Source organism: Ixodes scapularis, unplaced genomic scaffold, assembly GCF_016920785.2.
Source record: "Ixodes scapularis isolate PalLabHiFi unplaced genomic scaffold, ASM1692078v2 PGA_scaffold0__279_contigs__length_252992795, whole genome shotgun sequence".
Taxonomy (NCBI): Eukaryota; Metazoa; Arthropoda; class Arachnida; order Ixodida; family Ixodidae; genus Ixodes; species Ixodes scapularis.
Genome location: NW_024609835.1, coordinates 38,216,586 through 38,231,939, shown reverse-complemented (window position 1 = coordinate 38,231,939; position 15,354 = coordinate 38,216,586). Strand labels below are relative to the sequence as shown.

At 42.7% G+C, this 15,354-nt stretch overlaps 1 protein-coding gene across 1 annotated transcript in view; it reads left to right on the top strand.

Annotated features, from left to right (window-relative positions):
* LOC115316526 (cytochrome P450 3A24) overlaps positions 1 to 14,674 on the top strand; it is a 31,644-nt gene extending 16,970 nt beyond the window's left edge. The window contains exons 7-14 of the mRNA XM_042293506.1: positions 3,149 to 3,294; positions 5,577 to 5,692; positions 5,780 to 5,921; positions 6,012 to 6,172; positions 7,130 to 7,221; positions 8,450 to 8,593; positions 13,735 to 13,897; positions 13,995 to 14,674. Coding sequence (XP_042149440.1) covers positions 3,149 to 3,294; positions 5,577 to 5,692; positions 5,780 to 5,921; positions 6,012 to 6,172; positions 7,130 to 7,221; positions 8,450 to 8,593; positions 13,735 to 13,897; positions 13,995 to 14,075 — 1,045 coding nt within the window. The 3' untranslated portion in view covers positions 14,076 to 14,674. The remainder of the gene's footprint in view (positions 1 to 3,148; positions 3,295 to 5,576; positions 5,693 to 5,779; positions 5,922 to 6,011; positions 6,173 to 7,129; positions 7,222 to 8,449; positions 8,594 to 13,734; positions 13,898 to 13,994) is intronic.
* The last annotated feature ends 680 nt before the right edge of the window (positions 14,675 to 15,354 follow it).

Genomic DNA, 15,354 nt, shown 5'->3' with positions numbered 1-15,354 from the left:
TTGGCCACCTCGGAGTAGCGCTGTGCCCGATGCCAGGGTTTAGGAACTTTCTCATCCATTGCCTATTCCGCTCCAATGGCGTCAAGCTCACTATGGTAAACACAACGAGTGAGCAAATAATGTTTAACGCTGTCAAAAGGGAAAGCTTGCGCAGGTATAGAGCTTTTTAACTGAGGCGTTATAAGCAGGAAGGGCATGCTTTGAAAAGCACTTTCAAATAATCAACCATTTCCAAAATTGCGCATCGCACATTTAATTCATGCCATTTTTGTAAAATGTACAACGATATACCTGCCTTCTGAGCTAGTATTTGATTATTGCCTTCTTTACTTTATTTCTTTATCATAAAGACATTATAGATACACATTTTTAGCTCCAAAAGCACCTTGAAACAAACACTTATAACACAGACATGATACCGTCCAGCTATTAAGTACGTCATTATCACCGTTATTATGTCAGAGTTCAGATCAGGCGAGATTTTCGCAAGAAGTCTCCAGAACGAGGTATCAGCATTGGCTACTTCTGGCTTGTGTGCCAATTTTGCCATGACCCCACGCACCATTCATGCGAGTGCTCATGAGGTTGTTTTACTTAGCATCAAAATAGTTATTGCAGGTCCTTATCGTGAGAAGTCTATTTTAGTTCTTTGATCAGCTTTCTTGTCTAACCACGCCAAAGAATCCATAAAGATCTGGGTCTATGTTAGAATAGTGCCGTTTAAATGTTATTTTGAGTTGTGCGTCAATATTTAATATTACGCTAAAAGGCACGATCACGACACCAGGAACACTGCGGACACTTCTGTGTCAAGATCATACTTTGCACACATTTTTGCTGCAGATATAATTGTCATGAGTTGCAGCTGGCACAAACACCGTTCATGACCCAATGTGTCTTACTTTTCGAACTTAATGAATGGCAAAAGTTTTGTTAGCTCACTGGGCCATTTCGCAGAAGGGGAACAGGCAACATAAAGTCGACGGTGTGCCAAGGCTTGAGAGATAATTTTCTTTGACGTAAAAATTCATTCCGGTGTTCCTTCGTTCGCTATTCATGTGCGCCACCGGTGTGCGCACTGAAGTGTGTCGAAGTACACCTCTGTCTGCCGTCAACGTCTGTGTCCTGTGGCGTTCTCACAGCTTTGTTTGTTCTCCTCATTTTTCTGGTTTTGTGTGCATTTAACCGATGGTCACTGTGCGCGTTCTAACTTCCATGCGTTTAATTCAGCGACAACGCGCTTGGACGGCATTTTGCAGACACATATCTTTGAAAAACTTCGTAGTGGCAACGAGCCAAACGTTCTGGTGCGAAAACCTAGGGACTGCTAGAAAACTGAGCATGAAGCACGAAGACGTACCAAGGAAGCAGCAAAACTAAATGAACGATTACCTTGTGCATAACACCAGCACAATCACATGCTAGATTTACGACCCTGCACTCGTTCCCGTTTTTAATCATAAAATAAGAAAGTAGCTAAGTCTTGTTTACATTCACACGCTATACGTGGTGCAACCTGCAGAACTATACATCCGATGAAAAAAAAATTCAATTGGACATCGTTCGTCATAAACGCCACTAGCGAAGAGCTTTGCAGGGTGAATTTATCGCCTGAGTGCTATGATCAATCTTTATCATGGACACTTCAACTTCAAACATATGTATACATTGCGGAGCTCAGGCGCCACAATCTCGCTTCGGTGGGTACTTTGTGAAATAATACAAAATAATGCACGTCATTTGTCAGAAACTGGTCGCCTCGGAACACCGAGTCTCCACGTTTGTTGATGGGAATGGCAGACTCGTCAAAGTCCCTCGGCACGACAACCGGTCAATATTGTTTTATTTATTAATGGGTTAGCATTAGCACCCACATAACAAGAAAAAGCCGACGGCGTCCATCTGCGGACAATACAGTGGAAACGGAAGCGTGCCGCGTAGAGAGGAGGTGAGTAGCGAAGAACAAAGGCGAGAGGGAGACGACGTCTTTGGGCGGAAGCCAATGCGCGCGCGGATGCTGGGGCAAGTCTGAACTTGCAGCAGCGTCAGGCAGCGGATGCCGCTGCTATGCCTGGATTGCGGGAGAACGAGACAGGAGCGGAAGCAGCGTGTGGCTCGGCTGGCCGAAATGCGGCGCCAGAAGCGGCAGGCCTACGCGGGTCTACGTGTGACAGCGGCCCTAAAACGTTACAGGAAGATCAATTGGTGAATCCTCAGAGAATGCATTAGGATGACCCTTGGGAAACTCCAAACATGTCCCCCTCTGGGAGACGTTAACAGTGACCCGCAACGAATCCAAAAAGAGGTGCCAAAAATAGAGGAAGCAAAAGATAAAGTAAAAAAAAAGCCAAAACAGAAAAGTGAAGGGGTCAGCGTTAGCGCATCCCAAACAGGAACGTGTCAGGCGTTTCTCAAGGGTCATGCTAACATATTTCCTAAAGATCCACCCAATGGATCTTCCTTAATACATTTTTTTTAACTTTCCATGGATACGTATAACGCTCAGTTCAACACTAATTCGGATGTATCCAAGCTATACTGCAGATTTGTTTGTTCTCGATTCGTCCATGGTGAAACAATATACATGCACCTATTTCGAATGACGGCTTTGTGGTCGAAGTGGTAGTCGAAATGCGATCCCTCTTTTCATGTAGCATTCTTTCGTGAAAATTGAATACCTCTATATAGTGCACTAGGATAGAACAAATTGGCTACGGAGACCTGGTTGCTATGAAAGTATCTGAAGCTGTGCTTCTGGAAAAGCAGGAGTTGCTCTGGTTAATTCGTATGTGAATCCCTCATGTCAATGCTGCGATGCCATATTTTCCTATGGGCCTGTGCGACGCTCTGCACATCTTTCTGCATTAGTACAGTACCGGAGAAACCGAGCTGCCAGAGTTGTATGCACGTGGTGCGAAATTAAAAAAGCGCAACCTTTCTCGAATCCCGAAAATGACTCGAGTATGTTATGTCGTTCAATCAGTTTTATTTTATTTCTTCTTTGTTTTATTCTTATTTAGCAGCGTCCAGCCGCAAAATGTCTGAGAAAAGCGTATTACAACATGTGTTCGTACTCTGCTTAACTTTTTTCTTTTTCTCTATGCTGCTGATTTATTAACATCAACTTTATCCTGCATGTTTTTCGTAGATTTTATGGTGACTTTACTCTAGACGTCACAGCCAGCTGTGCTTTTGGAAGCAAATTGGGAAATGATTCTGAAGACACATCCAACTTCGTCAGTTCAGCAAAGAACGCGTTTTTTGCGAAGATAACATTCTTCGTGGCCGTTCAAGGTACGCTAATTATCGATACCACTTTGCCTTCTGTTTTATATATGCTCTTGCACGTACAACATTCAAAAGTTATTAACCACTATTTTGAATTTACGTATAGATACAGATATATAAATATACAAAGATAGAGAGAGAGAAAGAGAGAGAGAGATAAAACAGTCGTTGCTTATTTAAGTCCCATGCTATTTCTGAATTCCGGCAGTGACGTGGTAGGCCATTTCAGCTTGCAAATGTCGGAAAGGGCCCGCCTTCCAAGATATTTAGGAAGCCACTCCTCCCCATAGGGATGCGGTACCGTGTATTTTTATTTATTTTTTATTTTTTTTATTTAGCATACTGTTAGCCTGTTAAGGCAGTTACAGGAGTGAAGAAAGCATAAGAGTACAATTGATAACATAAATAAAACACGGACACTATGGCAACTACAATTGAAAACATACACGTAATAGCGTGCGGGAATACAAGAAAAATGTCCCTGCACACACACAGTGGGACAGGTGTTCGATACATTTATAGAGATACACAGCGCTCAACACTGAATTCTTAAATCTTCAAAAAGTCACAAAGCAAGGATGCACACAATATCATCACTCAGGAAAAAAATTGATGACGAGTTAAATTTGATCAAAAAGGTTCAATAGGCCTTTTTTTGAGAAAATCTGTGTATTTGATGTTGTTTATTCTTGAGGTAGGTTGTTCCAGTCTGATATGGTTCTTGGAAGAAAGGAGTATTTATATGTATCATTATTTGCCGTATCTAGTCGGTATTGTTTTAAGTGGTTGCCTCTGAGGGGCCTGCTTTGCCGAGCAACTCTGTAACAACCATATATAATGGTAATGAATGAGATTCACAAGTGCAGCCACAGTAATATTGTGAACGAAAAAGGAAAAAAGCGGTCATTCAATTTATTCTGTGAAAGGTAGGCAAAGGCAAAGAGAGCTGGAGAAACACTGGGCCAGGAGCGGGGTCCGAACCTGCAACCTTCGCCTATCTGGGGCGACGCCATAACCGATTAGACCATCTCGGCCACTGGTTTCGGTGGACTCGATTTTTGACCAGCTCTCTGTGTGCTGTTAATTTCGAATTCGCTAACTGGGTAGACGACAGCCATTGCTGATTTAAGGCACATGTTAGTTCCCACTTGCGGCAGTGACGTGGCACGCATTTCAGCTTCCAAATGTTGAACCGAAAACTGGGAAAGTAATGTCGTATTACAAGAAAATCAAATCGCGAAAAAGAAAAGACAATACTGCCTTGTACCTCAGCGGCGTAGACTTTCCATTTTCCCGGGGGGGGGGGGGGGGGGGGGGGGGGGGGGAAGGGGAAGGGGGGGGGAATTCCATTTCCCATGTATTTGGTCAATAAAGGCAACGTGCGCGTTATTTTGTTTACATGCCGCTACTAGAAGCTCGTTACATGGCACGTAAACAGCCTCTCGGAAAGGATCATGGCCCGGGCCCAAGGGGGGGAAGGGGGGGGGGCTCTGCCCCCCCCTCCGGATTTTATTAGGGAAGGGGGGGGGCACGAGCTTCGTTGCTCCGCTCCCCCCCCCCCCCCCCCCCCCATAGTCTCCATATATGTTCTACCCAGCAAAACAAAACACAAAAAACTAAGCTGTCTTTGTTTTAGTAGGTCGGGGTTCTCATAAACAAGTTGTCAGAAATGCAGTAATTATTTTTTTACGTGTTGTTTTCACTGATCGGAGGAATTGATCAAACAACCTGTCGTGTTTAAAATGCATATAATAATAAATAATAAATATTTTATAGCTCCGATGATATTAATCTGATTTGAATAAAATATATAAAACATATTTTTTTATACATTTTTATCTTTTTTTCTTATATGCCCACAGCAGAGCTACCTGATGTGAAGTGTGTACACTGAGTGACACTGTCACATAAACGAACGATGGTTTTTTTTTTGTTTTGTTTTGTTTGTTTACACTTTAGCGATTTATATCAAAGCTACTAGTTTCTCATTCGGAGCACACTACTTGCTCATTCGGAGCACAATGCTTCGTGACCTAGCCGTAGTGATGGAAGAGAATGCTAACCCCAAATATGCGAAATCATTATCTGAAAAAAAGCGTTATCATTTATTGTTCTGTTCTTTTGTACATAAACAGAAATTGTGGGTATAAATCTAAAGTAGTGATCATGCTTATTTGTGAATGCTCTATCTCCGTACCTCACGCAAGGAAAATTTAGCCTCTAAGAGAATATTTCAAGAATGCACGGGCTTTCTTTAACGGCCAACATTCACTCGCTTCATTTTACAGTCTTCTTTCAACGGTTTATGAAGACCCTTCGGAGAAACATATTCAATATGGATGCGTTTGAGTTCTACAAGGATGCGACGATAAGCATCATTCAGGAGCGGAAGAAAGGAAAGCAGGCAAGGAACCGTGAAACATTGTTTGCCTGGCACGTCAGTGTAGACATCAAACGTTTTGTTTTCGTTTGTGATTTTTAAACATGGCAGGTACACGACGATTTTCTTCAAATGATGCTGAACGCTCAAGACGAAGCGGCTTCAACTGCCTCAGAGATAACCGAATCCAGAGACCAAGAAATCTTCAATGTTGACTCGGAGGGGCAGACCAAAAGATCGACAGCTGTCAAAAGTATGTGTTACCAACGGCTTCTCTGCCCATTGAGTAATTTAAACAAACAACCTTTTTTTCTATTAAATGTTTTTTTTTAATTTACCACAGACTTAACTGAAGAAGAAGCGCTGGCTCAGTGCGTTCTATTCTTTCTCGCTGGTCAAGACACGGCCTCCACACTGGCCTCATTTACTTCGTACATTCTGGCTGTCAATCCTGAAGTACAAGAAAAGCTCAGGAAAGAAGTGGACAACTGCTTTGAAAAACATGTGATTATTCCTAAGTTTAATTTTCCTTGCATGCAGTTTCCATTTTATTCTGAGATGTTGTAGATGTTTGCTAAACTTGTGTTGCAACCATAACTTTGGATGCTTAATCGATGTTTCCTTTCATTATTTCTTGTTATTTAAGCGTACAGAGTAGATTACAGTTGTTTGCGTTTCTTTTTTTGTAATTTTTCGACTAATATGTTCAATATGCACTGATAGGAATAGCTCACACAGCAGATGGATATTCATGAGCCTTTGTGCTATCAAGGAACTAAAATGCGAAGGCTCCATGTTGTAAACGAGAGGCATTATTTTATTACGTCTGTTGAAACATGCCACTGTTTTGTAATACTGCCTCCGCGCCTTTACTTTTTAAGATCTGTGTTCGTTAAACGAAATAGAATCATAATTAAAGACAATACATTGATATCAGATGGAAGCGTCGTAACTAGAGAAGGGCGCGGGAAATGAGACGATAAAAAATTTGTGGAATTTGTTTACAATTCTGGTTTTATAGAAATAAGCTGTCGATGGTGCAAGTGCACTAATGTAAAGTTTGGGTTCGTACGTTTTGGGGAAATAGCTCAACTTACGCGTTTGAAGCATCCTAGAAATCCCAATGTTAGGCTCGTGCGAAACGGTTTTTCCTGTTAAAAACGCGATCAAACTTCGCGACACATCACATTTCTTTATCTCAGTAAAAGGGGCGTACCACAATGTTTGCTCGCGTTTTAAATCGGTAATGAACCACTCTATTGTAATTGTGTGCTTTTTAAATGTTCAATAAGCGTATCTTGAGTTTGCGTCATGAAAACACAATCTCTAGAGAGACCTTTACTGCTCCTTTACATATATTAATATTGTTGTAACGTACTTCTCAAAAAATACTTGTCAAGCGTTCATACTAGATATTTAGGTTCCCATTATGCAAATCGATTTACTCACTTTCAATTCTAGGGAGGTTCACCAACCTACGACGCTATATCAAAGCTCAGCTACCTCAACGGAGTGATCTCAGAAACACTCAGGATGTTTCCTCCAGCCCCACGGTAATATTCAATCTCCGAAGTTCAGCTAAAATTATATACATACGCAAAAAATATCTCGCATTAAAAAAAATAAGATAGCGCGACTTTTTAGCATCGCCATGCGTGATGTTTAAAATAAATATCTACCATTTTCATAACAAACCAAACTAGCGATAATATTTTCCCATTATGCATTCTAGAGTTTATTAAATTCAAGATCTAGACACAAGTACTTTTTACACTCGTTTTTGTGGGATTATTATGTCTTAAAGAACAATAATTTTTTTCATTATTTGAATAAATACGTGATAGACAATTGTTTTGATATATATTTCATTCCTAGCATGCTAGCTTATACATACACTATAAAAGATAATTCAACTTATTAAACAAAATAATATTAAATACAATTAAGGAAGCTCATTTTGCAAAATTCTGAAATTATCATTAATTTATTTTTAATAAATATTAAACAGGACACCGTAGCCTATATTATAAGAACTTTAAGAACACAGACATTTTTCTTCTTTTATTTATTTTTTTTTTGACACAGGCAAGTGGGGAAAACCGGACAACACGTGCTCTGTTCTCCCTAAGAACCTGTCCATTCTGCGTGTGTGCCCCTTGTTGAAATTCTGTTGTAGAAATAGAACAAGTGTAAAAAGCGCAGAAACTGAATTATTTATTCAAATTAATTCATTTGATGATGAAAATGGATTAAGAGTTTATATGTGCGAGTAGGACTACTGTTAACAAGAGAACTAATGCCGGTTACCCGTCGAATATTTTTATTGGTATCGCCGGCAAACATAACAAAATGCTCTCCATTTAAATCGCTAGGAGCTCTAGATAAATGTAAGAAACCGGAGGTGGTTCATGAGGCACTTTCGGGAATATAATTAGACACATTCTACGCCACGACGTAGTACTGGACGTCTACTCAGTTAACATTAACACTTTAAATTGACATTAGCACTTCAAATACACGTCGCGGAACTCTAGCATGAGGCGTTACCTCACTTTGAAATGGCATCCAGGGTAACTGATCTGTATGTATGCTTTATATGGAGTTAAGTAATGGTGCCTTGTAGGGTTCCGTTAAAACGTCTTGCGGAGGAGGAGTGTACAATATAATCCCTTGTCTTATGTCTTTGGAACCTATGAATGCTTGAGGGTTGTACTAAGTTAACAGCAAAATATAGTTTTAGGTTTATCTATTTAATGATTTTATTAACTCGCTTATCTTCAGATTGGAAAGGAGTCCAATGGAGGACTATGTGCTTGGAGAAACAGGAATCAAAGTGCCTAAAGATTGTGTAATAGCCATCCCGGTCTACTCAATGCACCATGATCCGGAGTTTTTCCCTGACCCTCATACATTCAATCCAGAACGGTGAGTAAAAAAACATGATCATTTGTCACGCTCCATTCATTTGTCATCTCACCGTATTTATGCTATTCAAATATTTACATATCATCACGTCTCGATCATCCACAAAAGCTAGGCATTCCTCAATGTAACACTACAACTTCTTATAATTCAGTTATACCACAGACCACGGTTTTATGGAACCACCTTCCAGCGTCTGTGGCATTCATATCCGATTCCATCGCTTTTAAATAATGCCTTAACAGTGTTAACTTTTAGCCTTTCAATATTATTATGTATTTTTTCATTCTTTGGATTGTTGTTTGTTTGCTTTTGATGTCTCCTTGTAACCCACTCCCCTCTGCAATGCCCTCGGGTCCTGGGGGTATTTGAAATAAACAAATAAATAAATAAATAAACTATATCAAAATGTAGGGTTTTCAAACTCAATGAATGCATTGCGAAAATATTTGCTTACATACTTAGAGCGCTGTTCAGTTATACATTCCTAAAATGCACACAATTGAGCTTTGTTCATTCATATTTTAATCACTTGTTTGCTCTGGTACTTCTTGGGTCAATTTTCCCACATAGATCTCGAACAAAAGTCCTGCGTCATATAAAATTTAAGCCCTATTTAGTGTTTAACAAGAAAGAGTGATCTAACGATATGTCTTTCTAAAGGTATACAGAAAAGGATGCTAGTAAGAGACGGCCGATCATAAAATAATAAAACACGATGAGAAAATTCGAGCACGATTTTGGTTTCTTTCAGAAATATGCATAAGCCGTTGAATAAGAACTACCAAGCTGAAGTAATTACCCAAAAAGGTTAAGTTAACGTGTTTTTTTTAATATACTTCTGTGGGAGAATGTGAAGTTAAAGAACAGCATACTTTGGGGGGGGGGGGGGGGGCGGGAACATTTTCATAAACCTATTCCGCCTTTGAGAATAAGAGTAAGCAATCATTCTGCAAAGCTAAACCCCAAAGCCAATAGCGCTAGGTGGCCTTTGTGTTCTTCAAAGCTGCTCGCTCACCTACTGAAGTGTAGGCATTTGTCTTATCCCTATTTTGTGGGATTGCGTTGGGAAAAACCTCGTTAGCCTTCACCTCAGTTCGCTAACTCTGTCACGAACTTGGAGCTACAGTCCTGCGGTTCTGTAGAAGGCCCCGTGGTCGCCGCAAGACTAACCGTGATTGTGCTATTAATTAGGAAACCTACCATTAGTTTAGACAAAAGCTCAACCTTTTCCTTTGGGGTGCTGTTGTATGTGTAGTGCCCTAGCGGTTCTTCCCAGGAGGTCTCGCAACCAACGGAGATTCAAGAGGACTCTCAACCACTAATCTATATGTCTATGCGGAGGGCAAGTCCGTCTGCTTCTTGCGCAGGGGGTAGCGGTGACGTCAGAACGCCGAGCCCTGATTGGCTGATCGCGACCCCCTATCTGAGCGTCGTCTGCTCCTTTGCAACGTCGTCTGCTCGCAACGTCGTCTACGGCTGTCTTACCTTTCCTGCGACTTTCGAAAGCGCAGAGGCCACAGGCCAGATTCACGAAACGATCTTATGCCAAAAATATGCGTAAGACAAAACTTCAAAAACAAAAACAAAACAAAACAAAAACAATCCTACGACAGCTCCGAAGCTGTCTTACGCACTTCTTACGATCAAATCAGCATGGCCGACAGCGTCGCGGTCGCGACGACCAACGGACGTTTATTTTTCTACGTGCGCTTCTCACGCGTCCCGACTTCAAGCAGCAAGAAAAAAGTAAAAAGTACTTGAAACAGACAACGACGAACAAGAACGTTGGATCCACAAACACTCGGGAAAAGCCCCAACGGCCACGATTCCACCGACACCGACCAAGCGAGCTCGGCAGATAGGCCTAGCACGCACCCCGACTCGGCGACCGTCTGCCCACGACCGGCTGGCGTGCTGAATGAAATATGCCCGCGCGACCCTTGTGAACCCTTCCCGTATTATACTTTGACCGCTGACCTCAATTTTAGATTAAGAGGTCAACCTCTTCCTCTTGGCATCTCCTTGTTTTCCAAGGCAACGGTGACTCTCGCCGGTGAAAAAGCGGTGAATCTCCGACATACGCAGGAAAGGTAAAACCGCCATCGCTTTGACTAGCTAACGTAAAGCGGGCGACGTTAACTGCGCCAACCCGCCGATGCCGTTAAAGAGTGAGGAGTCTCGCCACACACGACAGGAGGGAAAAAGTATTTGGGAGGGAACTTGCGGACACTAACACACTCACCTCTCGGTTCTTAGCAAACAAACCTCAGCGCCTCGGGACACCTAGCCAGTGAGTCCTTTGACTTCCCTCCTTGATGCGCGTCGGCTAGTTGTTAGACAAAAACAACGTACCGCTTGAGTTATTTCGTCTGCCCTCTCTGAAAGGCGAAGTCGAGCTCTCTCGTAAAGACCTGCACTTCCGAAAGTCGCAGGAAAGGTAAGACAGACGCAGACGACGTTGCGAGCAAGCGACGTTGCAAAGGAGCAGACGACGCTCAGATAGGGGTCGCGATCAGCCAATCAGGGCTCGGCGTTCTGACGTCACCGCTACTTCCTTTCGCATGCGCAGAAAACGAAAATGAGCCCACTTGCGAGGCGTATTTGCTGGTTCGCGTTGGCCCGCTCCGCGAATGCGGCCACTGGCGGCCATCTTTTTGGTAGAGTTATATTACCTCTAGCCAATGTACAGCTGGTGCAGTCATTATCATCCATCCATGGAAGACAGCGTTGTGGCAAAAAAAGCCGTGGGTTATATTTCGTTCTTGATTGAAATTGTTTGACGAAACATATTGTTGAAACCCGGCGTGAACGGTAGCTCGATCTTTGAAGACGCGGTGAAACTTTCACGAAATCAAAGCACCGGGGAAAAGCAGCACAGCACGCAACGAAAATCGCATCGAAACCAGACGGCGGTACGGCGTCTGCTTTCGAAGCGAGCTGCGATGCTTTCCCCCGGTGCTGCGCTTTCGTAGAACTTTCGCCGGGTCCTCAAAGATGGGGCGACAGTTCAGGCCGGGTTTCAAGAATCTGCTTCGTTGTGAAACTTTAATCAAGCATGAAATATCACCCACGGTACAGTCCACTAGATCCACGGCTATTTTATGGCAACCTGCCGCCATAGCGCTGTCCCCCACATTACAATGATGGCTAGAGATAATATAACTCTACCAAAAAGAATGCCTACCGTGGGCGCATTCATGCCCATAGGCGGAGCTGGTCAAACGCGATCCAGCAAATTGACATAGAGATCAGTGCTCTCAACGTACATAAACACGTGTTTTGTTTGTTCTCGAAGAATGCGAGGAATGCGTGCGTTATAAACAGCTACACCATTACAGTATGCACGTTTATATCATAGTTAAATCTAACTCAAACAAACTAATATCAACAAAAAAGGCAAAATATGCATAGCGAATTGCTGGGCAATTCTGTTGCACGTGTGGCTTTAGTTAAGATTCCACTTGGATTGACGTCTACGCTCTCGGTGATCTGCATCGGTTAGTGTAGCGACTACATCAACACGTAGCATGTACACTCAACAGCAATTCCTGTAATAAAGATGCCAGCGCTAACCCGGGTCTTAAACCCCTGGCGCACTTCCAGAACGTTCCATATCCGCAGACGTTTCTCCGACGACATCCACCCACCGTCTGGCGGGCGAGCGGTGGCGCGTGAGTGATTGACCAATCAGAATCCAATCAGCGTTGAGTGAGCTTTGCCTCGCACTTGACGTTATACATAAACCAGACAATCAGTGTCGAGCTGTGGATGTGACGTCATCACCTGGCTCAGCCAATCAATATCGAGTTAATCGGCGGCTTCACTTTTCGGCTTCACAAATTTCTAGACCCCGTTTTACGGGACAAAAGACGTTTCATGTGAAAACAGATTTTGATAGGGAATGGCGCATGCGTTTAAGGATTGCAAATTGTACGATAGTACAAGACGCATAAAACAGGCGTACGTACGCGGATCGCGTTTAACAGTTCCGATGATTAGAACTTGGAAATATAGAACAAATAAAAAGGCATATAATATACTCTTATCCTCTAGTTCGCCATAGTGTTCGGATCTGTTTAGTTTTTCTTCTTTTTGAAAGAGTAGTTATTAGAGTTGAAAATAGATTCTCATTTCCAATGCTTGATGAATAAATATACGAGTTAAATGTCACACAGCGCCGGGCTTTGCAATCGTGCTTATTGCGCATTCTGCCTACCATTCATTTGCGTACTCAATTAACGATGATATAAGAAATATAGGATTCAGTACGCATAACTATTTATGCGTTCAATACCGGAACCTAAAGGGTCGCGAGATTCGTAATTCATTAAATAATTATCAATTAGTTCCCCGCAGTTCTACAGGATCACAGCTTCAAAAAACAATTTGCTTTAAATAACTATATTTTTTTGGTTAGCCATGCCACGATTTCTTTGTAATAACCTGCCTCTTGCGGCGAAAATACTTGTGAGTAGATATTGAACGCAAATTTCATGCTACATTCAATCTCACGGACAATCACTTTATCTGAGAGGTTAAGGAACCAAAATTGTAAGCCCTCATGAACTACTCTCAAACAGATTATAGTACTTTATTGGCACGGCTTCCGATAACAAAGTGCTGGTTCCGGAGTACTTGACCATGAAGACAACAGAACGCCTTAGACAAAGACAAAAGCATAGAACTATAATGTAACGACGTTATTCCGTATTATATTAAACCCCTAACAAATTCTTGCGGTGCTCTTATATGAGACAAGGATTGTGCGTGCAGGCATGTTGGTAGAAATTTTAGTTATTTTTTTGTACGTGCTTGAACTCTGGTGAAAATCAGGATTCAAGCACTGGGGGTTAAAACTCCTGCAGTGTTTAGCTGCTACATTTGTTCAATATAAATATGGCGAAACTTCTAAAAATTTAATTCATTGTTTTCACTATAAAGGTTACCCTAGTAGCTGTAGCTTATGGGCATGAACTATAGGTGATAAAATCGAAACAAGATTGTGCTTCCGGTGCCAATAACAACTACTCTGGGAAACAAAATAGTAAACGTCAACCAGGTTCCACACTGAACTGTGAATGTTTTTAACTGGACGTGTTTCTCGGCGATCTCAATGATTGACTAATATGCATTCTCCGCAGGTTTATTGACGAAAATGCCAGTTCAATTCTTCCCTACACCTACCTTCCCTTTGGTGCTGGTCCACGAAATTGCATCGGCATGCGGTTTGCCCTGCAAACAGTGAAGACCTGCATCCTGCACGCTGTCCACAACATCGAATTCATACGCACTCCACGAACAAAGGTACTCGTACATTACTGGATGTCGATGTCATTAATTCGAACGCTGCGCCTGTGCGTTTCTACCATCGATTCCTAAAATATTTCCATTATCTCTGCAGGTTCCGCTTGAGTTTCATCCTGGCTTTGGAATTTTAAATCCCAAGGACCTCACCGTAGGACTCCGCCTGAGAAAATTGTAATGACTCTTCTAAAACCAAGAACATGCCCCATGCAGCGCCCCTCAACAAATACCGCCAGAAAAAAATCGACAATAGACTTCTTCCAAAACCGACGGGCCCCATCGCGGCGAAATACCACGCAGTGGACTCTGGCAACTAGTTGGCCACTCAGTTTCGGTTTCGACTGAGGAGCTTCATCTCATGCTATCACGCCGCGACCGAACGCGCTGCTTGCGTTTTCGATTATCTGAATTTTTACGAATGTACAATACACTCATTCTCGAGCGATACAAAACAAAGAGCGGGACACTTTCCTTGGTTCCCGAAACGCCGGATATCGTGCGTGCGTATGCAAACGCAATAAGACGTGACTTAGTCACCTCAACCCACGAGTGATCTTTGAGCTCAGTGTCAAATATCCCGTCTAGTAGCAATGAACTACAACTGGGATTTGGTCACTTTGAGCCTTACACGTATTCTGTTTGCCAAACGTCCGCTTCTTGTTACTTCATTGGGCGAAAAGTAAGATGCATCCTCACAGGAGTATCAAAGTTCAACCCAGCGTCGGCGCATGGACTTTTAAGGGAACGCAATAAATTCGACCTCATTACTGCACAAAAGCTACTGTGATGTTTTCCTCATGTCATCATATATCTTCGACTCAGATTTTATGCTTATAGAAGATTAAGTTTTCGCAAACGCTGAGATCGGCTAGCTACGATGGAGGCCCTAACAAGCGTCCCCTACTCCTCGTTAAGCCTTTTTGAACGAGCTTTTACAGACGCCCGAGATGGGTGCCTGAACGGTGTGCCTGAAATTATCTTGGCATACTCAGTCAGGAAGAAAGCAAACACATAACAAATATTATGGCCATCAGCAACCGTTAATGCGCTTTGGGTAATTTCGTTCGTTTGGCGCACCGCATAGGGTTCATGCCTCGTCCTCGTTCATGACGGGCAGTAAAGACGTGTGTGGAAAGTGCTCCGCCCAGTTTTCTGGGCGGCAACAATTCATCGTCTGTAGTGGCCCCAGCGACCGTCGTTTTCATTGCAAGTGTCTTGATATTCAGGCTGAAGAGTATGACGTCCTCATGAAGTTTGGGAAAAGCTGCTTCAAATGCAGGGATTGTACGAAGCGCCGAAATCCTGCTTCGACAGTTCTTATCGACAACGATGATGGAGCCGGTGCGACGCCCATATCTGCCGGAACCAAGTTGAACATCGGCACCGGGGACTGCGATGGCACCGCGCACGTGGAAGTTTGTACAGAAATCCTGGCCCTACTAACGGAGCCGACATCC